The 16,565-nt window shown below is 35.1% G+C and overlaps 1 protein-coding gene across 1 annotated transcript in view; it reads right to left on the reverse strand.

Moving 5' to 3' along the window:
• dnah6 (dynein, axonemal, heavy chain 6) overlaps positions 1-16,565 on the reverse strand; it is a 170,510-nt gene that overhangs the window by 98,933 nt on the left and 55,012 nt on the right. Inside the window, exons 24-34 of the mRNA XM_059003180.1 lie at positions 16,107-16,329; positions 15,403-15,567; positions 15,202-15,315; positions 14,943-15,068; positions 14,477-14,632; positions 9,175-9,336; positions 8,909-9,046; positions 8,412-8,579; positions 8,167-8,315; positions 3,470-3,577; positions 1,612-2,167 (exon numbers count right to left, since the gene is read on the reverse strand). Coding sequence (XP_058859163.1) covers positions 1,612-2,167; positions 3,470-3,577; positions 8,167-8,315; positions 8,412-8,579; positions 8,909-9,046; positions 9,175-9,336; positions 14,477-14,632; positions 14,943-15,068; positions 15,202-15,315; positions 15,403-15,567; positions 16,107-16,329 — 2,065 coding nt within the window. The remainder of the gene's footprint in view (positions 1-1,611; positions 2,168-3,469; positions 3,578-8,166; positions 8,316-8,411; positions 8,580-8,908; positions 9,047-9,174; positions 9,337-14,476; positions 14,633-14,942; positions 15,069-15,201; positions 15,316-15,402; positions 15,568-16,106; positions 16,330-16,565) is intronic.

Below are 16,565 nucleotides of genomic sequence, written 5' to 3' on the forward strand. Positions count from 1 at the left end.
CACTGGACACACAGAATGGAAAGGGACGCAGACATGCATATTCGTGGTAAACTATTACACTGCAGCAATGACCGTAAAATACTTGTTTATTTAAAAAAAAAAAACTGTTCTGCAATATAACAGCATTGATTAAGGTACACTCCGGTCCTATAGGTGGCAGCAATAAACCTCATATTTGGCTTTGCTAGCAATATTAAGGATGTTTACTTTTAGGCCCTGTCCACACTACAACAATTAATCCAGCTCAAACTTTAGCGTCCACACTGTAGTACCATTTCATGTTTAGTCGGGCGTAATGCGTACACACACTAATGCTATTAGAATAGTTTGGTTTCAGTTCCTAGCAGCGCAATGAACATTGGAAATTAATACGATAGTATATCACCATGCACTGTATTATTTTAAAATAATGTGTTATGCCCCATATTAACAGAGGTCCATATTGCTAAGAAATAAAACAAGTATTTTGGAAAAAGTAAATGCAAACACACACACACACAAGTAGGGCTTGAAGTTTTCGAGTTTTATTTTTAATCAGATGACAAATGTAGCTGATTCTGTTTCATAATTAAACTCAGAAAAAACTGTTAATTACAAAACAATCTTTGCTTTTACCTTCATATCTTGCCTGAGCCTAATTCTGGTCATTTTTGCAGTCGCCTAATTTAACATTGTGCTTTTGTTATTTTCCGCACTAGTTTAACAGGGATGCCCTTACAGATTTTTTTAAGCATAAAAATTAATACCTAGTGCAGAGTGTACACTGACAGTAAGTCAGTTGTCAATAGGAAGTTTTTTTGCTAAGCAGTCAGCATCTTCAGGGGATTCTTATGAAGAAGATTGCTCATCTGCATCTCAGCCATCTACTTCTGTCTACGAGTACTACAGGGACCGAAGCAGTTTCAAGCAGTAGTAATGCACAGAAACGCAAACGAAAAATACATACTTATTTTGAATGGGAGAGATGAAGTATCCGTGGCTTATCGAGATGGCAAGATGTATGTGTGAAAGAGCTGCTGGGCAAAAAAAAAAAAAAAAAACATATACGCACGGACGTACAGTTTTTCAAGAATCTTCACTTAAAAGACACGGTGATACTGTTGCTGTTACTGGAATGCAGAAAAATATTAAAACACACGTAGATGAAGGCAACAAACAGTGCTTATCCTGTCTCGTTGTCATGCGGTCTACTGTTAGTATATATAACAAAGAAAAAGAGTGTTTGTGTTTATATGTATATCTATACACAGACGGAGATTTTTTAAACTACTATATGCCATAGAGTTTAAACGTTCATAAAAATGTCCCAAAATGCACATCCCTGGAGTTTATTAGCCTTTGTGTTAAAATGTATATTTGATGGATGGGACGCAAAATTTTGGGCATGTGCGTTTCAAGAACACATGAAAAGAAAAGCTAGCGCGACCTCTGCTAAATAATATGATTTACCCTTAATGTCTGAGCATTGTTCTCAGCTTCATTATCTTAACATTTTTCTTTTTTTTTTAATCCAATTCGTAGTAATAAAAACAAAAACCTATACACTCTATAGTTTACATGCCAAAAAAGGACCATATCATACCCATGTTAAAAGGTGCAGCTCACACTTACTTCAAAGACCATGTGGATCGAGGGCGTAAGTTTGATTCTTTCACTGTTCGCAAGGCAAAGCATCTTGTTATCATCCAGCACTGTATTCATATTCTCAATCCAGAGCGCATCCACGGGGCCATCACTAATGATCCATTTATGATCATCTGAAGTGTCATTGGTAGCCGCTCGCACACTAAGCGCCATTAATCCATCCCTCCATTCCAGCGTCAAAGTGTTGACTTCTCCATACAGCTCTCCCATTGTAACTGATTTGGGGTTTAGCACATATGTCTTAACTGGCAAGTAATATGGATTGTTCTCACCAGCACTATGTAAAGCCTCTAAGGTGTTAGCAAGGACAGTGTACACTGTAGTTTTTCCGCCACCAGTTGGACCAACAAGCATAACACCATGGCGAACAATCATAGTTTCATAAAGCTGAATTACTTTATGAATCATACTGGGCAAAGCTTGCAAGTCATGTTTAAGCATCACCTCCACAATGGTTGACTGCAAAACACCATAATCATGATCTGGAATGATAACACCCGGAAAGAGATCTGAAAGAATTCCACTGAAAATAAAAGGAAAACATATTTACTATACAAAGACCTATGTCAAAAGTAAAAACAACGCATATGTTATTTTGATTGAGTGGAAATAATTCTGATCAGATTGCAATGTCTGATGTTTTTTTTTTTTTTTTTTTTTTAAACACCAAGTGTGATTTCAGTGGTCACAGTCAGTACTCTCTCCAGGGAAGGTTTGAAACCAAAAAAGACTTCAATAAAAAAAAAAAAAAAAAAAAAAAAAAAACATGAGTTTCTCAAGAATATCAATCAGTGAGACCAATCTGTGTGTGTTTTTTTTCACTGGTTCTCTTGGATATGCCCAGATCACATATCAAGTTGCTCCAAATAAGATAAACCCACAATATGTTGGTTGGCATTGCCAATATAAAGCAGTTTAAGGCATTCATTGGTGTATTTTGCAACCCAGGTTCATAAAATATAGTAAGATTTGCAGAACAAAGAAAACTAAAAATATATTTTTTTCAAAAACAAATCTTCTGAAAACACATTTTAACCTTCATATTTATTACTCTACTAAAACCTAGCCATTTGGGAATTTGTATCCTGTTCCTTTATAATGTAGGTTGGTGGTCTTGTGTTTTTTACAGCTATTGTACAAACACAAGGATAAAAAGATGCTTAACTGCTTTATAGACAGCATTGAGCTTATCAGACACTAAACATACTGTGATTGCAATAGCTCAACTGGGAAGTCACTTTTTTGGATCAGATCAGATGTGCTTAGCTTGATGTTGCCAAGGACCAGTGAAAATAGCATACTGGGTCATTTCTGTTTCACCATAATGTACTCTTGTTTCTTGATTCAAAGCCTTTTCTATTCATTTGTTTGGTCTGACCATGCTCCAGGTTTAATCTGACCTGTTCAGGTTTTTTTTTTTTTTTTTTTTACATATCCTCAGTTTCAGTATTACAGCTGTCATTTTGAAGAATAGATTATTCCGTCAGTTAGTTGTAAATAACAAAAAACTTCAAAAATCCGGTCAAATACTACTTAGGTCTGTTAGGTGTATTTAGACAAATATAATAACTAAAAGCATGGCAGGTAAGATTTACTGTATTATTCTGATAGCTATAACCAATTTAAATAGGAAATGTTTAGTATGCCACTGTATGAATCACCTTTTTTATATATATTTACTTAGAAACAACAGTTAATCAAGATTGTTTAACTATTGGAGAAAAGCAAATCCATAAATATAAAGTGGAGATACACAGTATTGTAACGAGGCTTAGAGTTGTTCTAAAATTGGAACAACATGAAACGCATCACAAAGCTACTGTACCTAAAAAGTAGAGCATCATCAGTAAGGAATTTGGGCAGGTTGGAATCTCGTAAAGCTCGGATCAACACCACATCCTCACTCAGGTCAGGGTTCTCTCTCTTCAGGGACCTATGGGAAAACCAGCAACAACAAAAAGAATGCTAAGTGCACTCTTTTAAAAGCACAGACCAACATTCTCCATTATGCTTGTGATTTATTGATGTTTTATGATGCACTTCTGCTAAAATGCCATACAAAGTTAGATTTCAGTCAAAAATAGTGGATAAGAAGAAAATGACTTACTGACTTTGCTTAAATAATAATCCGTTCAGATTCATGGCAGTCAGTTACTTGGCTGATTATGTGGTGGCTGAAGCAGTATGTTGGCTGCATTCTTTTTACTCAGGCATTCTTGAGAATTGGGACAAAACTCGTCCAGCCATACCATATTATGTTATTTAATGTAAAAATTATATTAGAGATTGGAAAATGTGGTCAAGTCTTTACCCTAAGTGACATGCATATATGTTTACAACTGATCAAGTTATTATGGAAATATTTTACAATTTTTCCCTATTAAACTTTTGTGTCTCCCAAGAAATCCCCTGTACAAAACAACAGACCTCAAAACAAGGTATTTCAAAAATTGTAAAATCTCTCAAAAAGTTATAATTACTGAAAGTTAGGCTTGTTAAAAACATGGCCATAGTAATGTGTGACATTGAATCTAATTTATGCTTAAGCAAGGCCTCCAACAAAAAGTGTACAGGGTTTGTGTCAACTTTTTTTTAAAAAAAGGTTATATATCAGGAATATTCATACACAGCTATGTTCTTAGGACCCCATTCACACTTCCTGTTGCCACTGAGTGCAAAAGCCCTGCACATGGTCTGGTAAGCATTAACATTTTTGATAATTTCAACAAAATATAATGATTTCGTCATGGTCACAACCATAAGCTGTCAACTCCGTCAGCCATAACCATTAAGATTTGATATTGATTTATGAACAAAATATGTTTATTTTGATTAGGTTGTAGTACCAGTTAGCAAACTGAAAAAAAATCAAAATGGTTGCTCCCTGTTCTGCTTTGTTAAGAGGTAAAATTTGGTGTTTTGTCAACTCCGTCAGATTTTTTGTCTGACGGAGTTGACTGCTTTACTGGCGGAGTTGACAAACACATTATTTTTCTCTAATATCAACTGTCATCAGCGAAAAGGTTACTAACAAAACATGTAATAGAAGGGAATAAAAATAATTTATATTATTCATGTCTTACTGTTAGAACACCCTTATTGTTTTCACGCACAATTTGATATACGTACCATGAACCATGACCACCATGTACCGTGACTAGGGCCACGGAAAATTCACGGTACTTTTTCAAGAAATTCACGAATGACAATAAAAAATATATATACATTTCACGGAAGTGCCATTTTATTAAAAAAAAAAAAAAAAAGGTTCTATTGTAAGTTGCCTACAATTAATAGCGCATCAAAGAAAGTCACCGAGGTTGAAACATTTAATGGTAGCTACTGAGTCAACATTTACATTGTAAAGTTTAAAACAATCTTTTAAAATGCAACAAACAAGTACCATTTAAATGTGTTAGCTGAAAAAGTAACAAGCAGACAAAACTGATTAAAACAAAACAAAATGACAAATTCGGCAACATTGTCGAGTTTTGTGAACGTTTTAAATTAGGCTATGTTCATACAGTAATTAAACGGACAGTGTTGTACAGCGTTATGCTGACTTTGAAAAACAAAATGTTAAAAACAGGATTTAGTGCAAGTGACAAAACCAAAACTACGTGTTTTTCTTTAGACACACTAAATTGTATATGACGTTTTAAAACCACATAACATCGTGCTACTTGAGCGAATCAAGCTATACAAAATAATCTGAAGAACAAGAACGGGAAAAACAAGAAGAAAATCATATGCGACTTTTTATCCATCTAGCGTGTTGTGCACGCACGCACACACTCACACACTCAACAATGATCTGGTCTGTATGTAGAAAACTAGTTATTTGTTGAAGGCCAGCATCGTAGTTTGTCTTTGTGGTGTAAAAACCTGTCCATATGCAGAAACTGCTTGTTCTGCATCCACAGAGTTTGGTGGAATTGACAAAAAGCAGCGTGCAATTGTTGCCATGTTTGGGAATCTGATTTCAGACCTCACCCAGAAATCAACAATATTGACATTTTTGTCACTTTCAGCAGCATGGTGCTTGTAAGATTCAATTTCATCTCTAGAGCTTGTGAAATCAGGGATTGCATCTCGTAGCAAAGATGTGACATCCAAGACTGACACCACGATAAATATAAATAAATATAAATATCTATTATTAGTTGTAGTTTTATTACTGTTGCAGACATTTCTATGTAGTTGTCTATGGTTTCTACATGATAAAAGCTGGTGAAGAGTGGTGAAAAAAAAAAAAAGCTTTTCACGGTAGGAAGTCAAATACATGATTTCCTCTGAAATCGTGAATTTTCCGTGGCCCTAACCATGACCATCAAAATACTTGATAATAAGAAAGCAATACCATTCAGAAATCCAAGCGTCTCATTTTGGGCAAAATTTGCCACAAATCAACCTCCACACTGGTGTTTACTACACTAACACAGAGAAAGCAGGATTCTGACAAGTCACAGTCAAAAAACAAGATGCAGCAGCAATCTGGGCATATTTAGAGCCAGTATTGAAAGATATTCGGGAAAAACATCAAGTTGACACAATCCATTTTTGGTCAGATGATCCAAGCAAGCAATACAAGAACAAGAAGAACTTCTTGAATTTAGGATCAGTGAGGCTGCAGTTGATTCAAAGTCAAAAGAACATGCATCTGCCAACCAAGAGAGAACAAGTCATTTGGAGCTACTGATGGAGGAGCTTCTGGAGTCAGATGAGGGCCCAGAGGGAACAACAACTAAGATCACAGCTGGCAACATTGAGTATGGAGACTGGTTGGCAGTCGTGTATGACGATCACTGGTGGTTAGCAAAAGCAATCACTGTAGATGCAGAAGAAAATGATGTGAAGGTGGAATTTCTGCATCCCCATGGTCCTAACCCCCATTTTCAACCTAAACATGAGAGGAATGACCTCTTTCAGCCCAGTCTCCGACATCCTTGTCAAACTGATGGGAAATGCCTCGCCACTTCTATCAAGCAGCACAAGGGAAATCTACAGCATTTCTCTAGAGGTCATGGACTTCATTGAAGACTAACATATCGATCATCTCCTGCCCAGTCATTAACTTTCCTTTTGTGACTTTGAGCAATATCCTATTCAGTGTTTTTGGGCTGCTACTGGAGAGACCATGATAGCATCTGAATCTTATGACTGAGCAGTATCTCACTAAACTAAAATTACTTTTTAGGGGTTCAGTCTTTTTCAAAATGTTCTATATATGAAGCAGAGTTTATTTTCTGGCATGTAGTTGCTGTTCTTAAGCATACATGCTAATGCCAATCTCATCAAACTCCAAGTTTCACAGTGTTCCAGTGTATTCAGAGCATGTGTTGTGCTAAACTGTAGTTCATATCTAGCAAAAAAATAGTTATTTAGTGTTGTCAGACTCAATAAAGTCACTATGATTCTTTGAGATTAAAATTAATTTGCTAAATCATTTAAATTAAAAGGTCACCACGTTTTGGTAATAGGTCATAGGACATATATTATATAAAAAGTTCTAGTGTTTCAGAGATGTTAGTCATCATGTTTAAATGGTTTTGATGTGTATCGAGATGAACTGTTATGATACATTTAATTATTATCTAGTTCTCATTCTGCAGTTATAAGGATCAAATGTTTTGATCAATAAAATGACTTATTAGAAATTATTGCAGTTGCAGATTTTTCCTGAATCAATTAAAGTAATTATCATTGAAAAATTAATTTGAATTTGAATAGAAAAAGTTATGTGCATTGTTGGGTAGCTTGTTCATGTGCTCTGATGTCAACTCCGTCAGATAGATGTCAACTCCGTCAGACAGTTGTCAACTCCGTCAGATTGATTTTTTAATGAATAATATGGAAAATACATTAAGATTTTTCCCAGAAACAGGGTTGATATACAATATACTTGTTATTTAAGACCCAGTGCTTTTCCTTTGTTTTTAAAGTTTTTTTTTGTCATTTATCTAAAAAGAGAGTAGGATTTCAACAACAATTGGTGATGGAGCATTTCATGTAAGTATAGGTATAACAATAAATGTGTAGAACACACTTTTATCACATATTTCCAAACACATTAACCAGAATCAAAGATTTCAATCCCTCAAACTTCTCTTAGGTTGTTTATATCAGAATAAAATGTTGTTTGATAGTGTCTGACGGAGTTGACCAAATTTTGGTCCTCAATTACAAAAAGAGCTTTTCACAAAAAAATGCAAAAGTCAGGAGGTTGTTCCTTATACTCAATTGGCAGCTCATATTCTTGTCTACCAAAAAAGCAGTTTATCATTTACATTACTTGAAAAAAAAAATTAGTGAACAAAAAATCTGTTTTGTCCCTCTTCTCAAGAATGCCTGTACTATCATGGTCGTTCTTTTATTTTGATGGGAACCATGTTTTGAAATAAATTAGATTTGAGTAATATTCGACATTAGTCCAAGTAATTAGATATTACCCTCCAGCTAAAATAATAAATTAATTGGCCCATACAGTTTATCTAGTTGATGCAGGGATACTAGCACACTTACCCAGCCATTACCAGTACAGACTTAACTGCCCTCATCCCAAAGTCATAATGATCCTGTTGTGAAAGCTGTTCACTGCAGAGTTTATACATCTGAGTCATCTTTCTGGCCAAAATCTTACTAGATACAAAACCTTCAGAGTAAAGAATAACCTACAGTGGAGAAATAGAAATAGTAGAAATATCGTAATAACATAATTTAACAGTATTTTACAGTAGTACAGTACAGACTTATGAACAGCAATTTACCTCTGCAATTAGGGCATAGTTGGGAACCATCATCGCAATGGGTCTGAACAAAGCCTTCAGATTATCAGGCAATTCAGTTCTTCCTGCATACCCAGGATTCATTGTAATGAATGCTGCACAGGTCATTACCAGTTTAATTTCACGACCTTCAAACATGAACCTGGACAGCTTGGAACATCAAAAAAAGAGAACAATGTCAGAATATTGCTATTTATTCCAAAGAACGAACAGTTATTTCAAACCAGAAGTATTTGTAAGAAATACTCAATTTAAAGCACATATCCACTAACAAAAATACTGTTTAAATAAATGTGTTGTAATCCCTAGTTATCTGAGAAATGCATGAATACACTGTATTCAAAGTGTTCACTCTTACACCTGTTTGATTTGTTTTTCACAATGTGAAAAGTAAGAAGGTTACAGTTGTAAATCATCAACTTCAAATAATCAATGTTGTACATTCACAATAGGTTATATAACTATTACTTTAAGCGTACCTTTGCAGCCTTAGCATTTCTTATGGTGATGAGTTGCTGTGCAATCACAGAGAGAACTTCAATGTCGATTCGATTAAACTCATCAAAACAGCACCAGGCACCAGACTGGGCTAAACCACTGAAGAAACGTCCCATCATCTACAAATAAAAAATGTAAAAAACTAAATACTTAATAAACCTTCACATGTATGATGAAGGCAAGGGCTATACTGATGTATTAACCATTTATTTAGGTTAGATTTAGAAAGAAGGAAAATATTTTATACCTTGTAATCCAATCCATCTGAGCAGTTAAACACCACACACTGGATTGCAAGAGCCTTGGCAAGATCTTTGGTGGTCTCTGTTTTGCCAGTACCTGCAGGTCCAGCAGGAGCTCCTCCCAAGTCTAGCTGCAGAGCTCCCATTAGGCAAAGGTAGCATCGATCCTGTAGTGGATAATAATTAGAGATCATGAATCAATTATTAGGGTTAGGCTTCAAATAACTTTCCCAATTAAATAATTAAATAATCCTAACTTCAATAGCACAAATCATCTTTGTTTACATATCCCAATAACACGTTTTAGTCAGTGGTCATGATTGGCTTTCAGTGTCACTGGATTTGCAGAGTAACCTTAAATAAATGTGTGTTTGCCTGATTCTCAAGATTGGACTACGTAAACAAAAACAACCAAGTTAGAAGCAGTATATAAAGATGATATCTGCAAAATGGGCCAGTTCCTGAACTCATACTCCAAAGAGCAGAATTGTTTAACTTTTTGTAACATACTGGTTTGTTTTGCATGTAGTTGTATAGGGGTAGATTTTCAAAGGTTACTAAATTTTAGTCAAACGTCCAAAGTTACACGTCTTCTTAGACGACTACATTTCCGTCGAGATTTTCAAAAATGGCTTGGATGAATGACGTTTGTTGATGTCTAAGTTTACTATTCGTGGCATCGACGCCCAGCCTCTCTTATAGGGTAGCATCGGAGTTAGATGCCAAGGGAAAGGAGTGATTTTCAAATATTTAGACATTAGTCAGCTAGTCGTCTATGTAAATTACTTTTGAATATTACAATGTATGCAGATCGGGAAGTGATGCGTTTCATCTAGGTTTTAGACGTTGCAACTCAAAGTGCAGTGCCTTCCTCTCCCGCTGCAGAAGGAAAGGGAGCTGACAAACCAACTACAGTCAAAATAAAAGCGTCAGATGAGAAAGGCGTATGCTCTGCTCAAAAGGTAGCCAGATGCAGCCTCAGAAAAACTAAATAAATATGGAATTTGTTTTTCATTTAGTAATGACTCTCTTAATTGAGACAAATTTGTTTTGTTATTAGATAAATATCTCACTGTGGCAATGTGGCCACGCCCTTGTGCGTAGTTTGTTTATATGTTACGTGTTGTGTGTAAATGTTGGTGTATAGAGATACAGGATATAAATGGGTGTGTGCAGCACGAGTTATTTAAGATGTAATTGTATTTAAGCACGAGGTTGCACGTAATTAATTCACGTGCTGGGATTCAAGTGAATAATTAATTAGTAATTGAATCCCAGCACAACAGTATATATAGATGCACATTTCACTCACTCGGGGTTGGGTGTTCGTGAGTGGAGAACGGGTGAGAGAGAGAGGAGATAAATTATTAGAAATAACAATTGCTACAGCGTGCTGGAAGTGCCAGCACGGTACTTGTTTAACGTTCGTCCATTTGTTTTGTGTGTTAGTACGTTTTGTTTGTCTTTTTATTTTGGCGTGAAGTGCCGTGTCCTGTTTTCTGTGTGTTCAACCCTTTTATTTTCTGTTCTGTGTAATTATTAAATGCTGAGCGAAAGCATTCGCTCAGCTTCACCAAACTCCACATCTCTCTCTGTTTATTTTCCTGTTTCTGGTCTGACGCCACCCACTCCGGCCGTCTTTGTGACACTCACCTTTTAATTTATGTATTTAAAAAAAGCATCAGACCTTGAATTTTTTAAGTACAGTATTTTTTTCGCCATGCAAAAGGGACAGAGAAAATAAATTTGTGTTATAGTGCAACTTAATTTGAATGAAAATGTTTTGGTATGCTGTACCCCGTAGCAATACATAAATACTGCATGATAATTTACTTAAAACCTTTTGAACGCCTGTTATTGCTCAGACTTTACTTGAGAACTTTTTTCGTGCTTATTGATCTTACCACGTTTATTTCCTGTAATAAAAACATGAATATAATTTTGGGTTACTTAACTCCAAAAACTAATGTGATGAAATTTTGAAAAAACACAGAAAATGCAAATTTGGGGAACATAAATTAACGTATAATCCCTTATGACAAGAATTCTATAGTTTTACTATAGGAATCTTATAGTAAAATGTAGTTAATTGGGACATACTATAGAGAAATACTATATAATTTTATAGTAAATATTATACAACACTACAGAACGAAGTAGTACAACTAGAAATACTATACAAATATTATAGGATATTATAGGAATACTATAGGGCACTATAGAAATCCTATAGGATCTTATAGTAATACTATAGTTTTTTTTTGTAAGGGATGAACTATATACACACAAACCTAATTATTTTTTAGCAATCAATACATGATTATGACTCGATATTTGTTTAAGATAAGAGTAGTGGTTAGGGCTCTGGACTCTTGACCAGAGGGTCGTGGGTTCAAATCCCGATGGGGACACTGCTGCTGTACCCTTGAGCAAGGTACTTTACCTAGATTGCTCCAGTGAAAAAAAAACCCAACTGTAAAAATGGGTAATTGTATGTAAAAATAATGTGATATCTTGTAACAATTGTAAGTCGTCCTGGATAAGGGCGTCAGCTAAGAAATAAATAATAATAATAATAATAATATATAATGTTCACAAACATTACAACACACCCGTCTCCCTCTTGTCAACTCTCATCTCTTTCCACTCTCAGCTTTCCACTGTGTTCTTGCAAGTGACAGCAGCAGGCACCTTTTCGTAGACATGCTCTACACGTCATTGGTGCAGGTCTAACTTTAGACGCCTAAATGACTGTTTAGACAGAGCCTAAATGTTTGAAAATCACACATAAATATGGTAATGAGCTAAAACCCGACTAGACGCCGATAGATGGGCGTCTAAGGACATGAACGTGGGAATTTAGACACTTTAAAAAATCGCTGTTACACTATACCCCCATCCAAACGTCTAAAAAGCTGAGTTACACCCATCTAAAGTCCTTAGTCGCCTTTGAAAATCTACCCCATAGTGTCTAGATCTGTAGAGTAGCATAGTATTCAAATAATTAGAATAGTTGAGGGATCCTAGTTTTACCAAGTTTGGTTCTGTATAGAAAACCATGATAATTACTTGCATGTTTATTTCAGCTTTGCAGGAGTTACTAGGGAGAATAGGGAGCTCCTCAGCAGTCTGTGGTGCTTTATCAGCTCATGGGACAGAAAAAGGGCAAGCACATCATTCTGAAATGCCTCGCTTAAACAGTGCCCAACTTGCTGGAAATGTTGTGTAGTGATTTTTATATAGTTTTATATATTATATATATTTTTGTTACAACTTCTGTATGTGGAATGTAATAAACGAGAACCAAAACTGATTTTTTCCCGCTTTATTTTACAATGCCATTTCCACGTTTGTTTTATTTGAAGTGTTTAAAGTTAAATATTAGTTTTCGTTTGCTTGTTCAGCTACAAAAAGGTACAAGTAAACCTCATGTTATTACTTTATGAAAACGTGTCTATGGCCACTGTTTACTGTGAAGAAACGGCAATGGAAAGGAATGAAGAAAGTTAAAAATCAATAAAATGCCGTGTCAACTTTTTGTACTATTTATTTCGGGAATAAACAAAACAACGTTTAACTTGAACTGCTATTTGGCATCCTTTGTTTTGTAGTTAATTCACTGGGGTAAAGCAAGGCCTACACAACAGATTCTTTACTCCTGGGTTATTTTTCAACTTTAACGTGTTACATAGTGTAATGTCTTGCTGTAAAATAAAGGCACAGACACAGGGGCCACGCCCCCCTGTCCCTGCTGCTATGCTGTCTCTGCCTGCGTTCTAAGCAATATAATGGCTTTTATTATTTTTTGAAAATGAGCAAATATCTGAATGAATATTTAAATTATGAGCGAATATCCGAACATGAAAATCCCATGTTCGTCCTAGCACTAAAACAAAGGACATAACCCAGAAGCATATACAACAGTAGCAAGAGCAAAGTGTATCCTAATATGTTCAGCACTATTAATAATTACCAACAATTCCAAAACCTCAAAGCAGTATTGTAAAACAACCCACCTCCCTTTTTAAAATGTATTTGGTCAGCTGAATGCTTTTATAATGGTCTGAAGCAGTTGTGAGTATATTAAATGTAATCTCATTTCAATTTTGAAAGCATTTATATTACAATTCACTTTTTTTTTTTTAAAGCACATTTATATTACAATTTACAAACCTGATTTGAACTAGGATTATTTACGTTAACAAAAAGATAAACACAGTTGCATTGTTTAAAATCAGACATTCCATAATCATTAACTCTGTTTACATTTTATGTTTTTATGGTACAGTGTGACTCGAAAACACAGTAATGGAAAAAAAAAAAACACTGGCAGCTTGAGTAACAGATGGTTCTCAAACAAAACTGAAACATGGGTGTAATGAAGTGAGCCTCCAATGCCCAGTCTTCCTAACAGAAAGCTTCTGTTATGATGAACCTTAACCCATGTGTTTCCAACAAAACAGTGGTAATGTGTCATTTAATATGTCTAACCTTATATATGTTAACAGCTATCAGGAATGTGAGAGATGTCACTAGGGGATAGAAGCCAGCTGGCAAGCTTAAAGCTTTAAAGCCCAGTGATAAAACTGATGAATACAACTTGTGATTAATAAAATGACTGTTAAATGATTACTGTTGTATACCATGGTGTAGAAGGTTGGTAGATTATTGTCAGATATGGTAAAGAACAGAATGATAAATAAGGTAAATGCAAAATCAGTTAAAAATATAAAGTACCAATTGACCATGGTAAATTAATATGGGGACGCTTGTGCAAACTATTAATTAAAACCATAGAGCCCAAGTATGACTAATATTTGGACTACCTCACCTAAAGAAACATTTGCCTGAGGTAACATTAATACAAGAGCTAATCAAGGTCTGTAAACAAGTTGGAATTACCAAGGCTTTTATAAAAAAAAAAATCCACCCTGTGTTAAAAGGTAATAAGACCCCACCTGATCCTTAAACTGGCACTGCATGCTGAACATAATATGTGGGGTAAGTACAGGAAGTGAAATTGGTTATGAAATCAAGTACTTTATTCAAATGTATATGGTTGTTACTAGATAAAATGGGCTTCATCTCAGTCCAATTAAAAACAAACTCTTAAAATCAAACTAATCAATAGCTAAACAAAAGGGTACTTATCAAAACGTTAAACTAACCTGAGGTACAGTACACCTGATAAACTAGTACAATTATGTTTACCAGGTACACCAAACTCACAAGTGAACTAATTTATAAGACCAAAAGAGAGTGAATCAAAGTGTTAATGTATAGAATATACACTGGAGGGACACTTACAGTGAGTGGAGTAATGACCAGACGAGGGCATGCCCCTAGATATTCATAACCATAGGTGTAGTGAGACAAAGCCATTTTTGCAACACAGTTGTCTATGTCAAGGTCCCAGTAATAACGGAGCTGTCTTTGCCACTCAAAACTTGAACTTGAATCCACCTGAAACAAGAAGTTTAATGATATTAAATCTGCAATTATATATACAGGCCATAATGTAGGCACTGCCTCATCAAACTGATAGCCATCTAATCCACAGAGTATTGCATGGTTTCACTGAGATGATTTATTAAACCAAAACATAGCAGATGGATATAATTGAATCATAAAAAAGAAAAACAATACTGCCAATCTCTTTACCTTATTCATGCAGCTCAAAACAAATAATAATGGCGTGGCGTGGTGTTCTTTACGTAATGCATTAAATTAATATTCTTTAACCATCAACAAATGTAGCAAAATATAGAAATACCTTTTCTTTGACAAGTTCAGTGACAATGTCCCTTGCGTGCACATCAATTGTAATAAGTGCTGTGATTATATTTCGGTGAAGCTTTGGAAGGTAACCGCGAACTAATGCAGCTAAGGCATTCAATCTCTGCAAAAGAAAATCAAAAACATTTATTTTATTTTCAATTATATCAATAACATAACCATACATAGAAAGTGCTAAAATAATAATATACTGTACATTTTAGCACTGATTTTAACATTTTAAAGTCTTATTTCACCTCAAAATTCTCTTTCTCAAAATCAGTCAAAGCTTCAAAATGATCATGGTCATCCCCCTCTAAGCACTGGTTTAAGTCTCGACACCACATTAACTGGGATACAGTTAATATAACCTGAAAGTAAATGAAAGGGAAGTATTTTAAACACTATAATCCTACAAAATGGCTTAAGTGTATATATGTATATATATAAATGTATACCTGAGAAGGATGACCAGCAATGACCCACTTAACTCTCGGTTTATTTTGGTAATCAGCGATTGATGCTTTGCTTAAACGTCTTAGTGAAGAAAACATAGCTTCCTCAACCTTTCCGAGCCAATCTTCCACATTTCCTCTTGCTTTTAGACCTTTTCCAAGTCCAACCTGAAAAAAGAATTGCCAGTAACAACACTGCCTTATAATTGCTAGCTGTAAAGTATAAGATTTAAAATGATTTTATTGTAATTTGGTGTAGTGAACCCTCTTTTTTTCTCCTGGCATTGCCGGTTCCAATTACACAGAGCGTTGGCATGGCTATTAGTCTTGACATTAGATTCTGTGATGCAGAATAACCACCCCCCTGTACTTGTTTTAAGTTCTGGAATGATGGTCAAAAATAACCCATTAATGCAGTGTTATTTAAATGATTCTTAGTAGGTAGGCATATTCTATCCACTCTTCATAACAAGTGTATGGACAACATCACATTCACAACAGAGACAAAAGATAATGGCCATGTTGTGGAACACTTAAAAGAATTATGATATCTCTATGCTGAGTTTGAGCTTTTAGACAAGCTATTATCACATTTTCCAGATAGAAGGCTGATGATAACTGATTCAGTCACAGAACAGCCTACACATTTGATGTTATTTAATTTACAGTAAGTAAAAAATGATGTATTGAAATAAAAAACAATGTACCCTTTCTCCTTCAGGAGACAGCATTGCTAAAATATCATTGCTGAAGACTTTCTCCTGCTCTCCTTCAACAGCAGGTGTCACCTTCCCCTCAGTTTGTGAAATCAGTGCAAACTCCAGTTTAGAAATGGAATCAAAGCACTTTCTCAAATGTGGCTGAACAGCCTGTGGGTTCCTCGTCTGTGCCAGAATTTCCAGAAGTTCATCATTGGAAAGAAAGTAAAATCTGTGCAGACAGCCAAAGCAAGATTTAAAATTCAAAACAATATTTATTAAGCTAATTAAAATGTAGTAAAGTTTTAAAATGTTTATATATATAGAGAGAGTCATAAATTATAAACTGCATGCTTATTTATCTACATAATCATCAATACAGTGGTGTTATATGGTATCCTACATTGAAAAAACGGAATATTACCAACACTTTATTACCTACTGTAGCAAATAGCAAACATATGTGGT

This window comes from Acipenser ruthenus, chromosome 2 (genome assembly GCF_902713425.1).
Source record: "Acipenser ruthenus chromosome 2, fAciRut3.2 maternal haplotype, whole genome shotgun sequence".
Classification (NCBI taxonomy): domain Eukaryota; kingdom Metazoa; phylum Chordata; class Actinopteri; order Acipenseriformes; family Acipenseridae; genus Acipenser; species Acipenser ruthenus.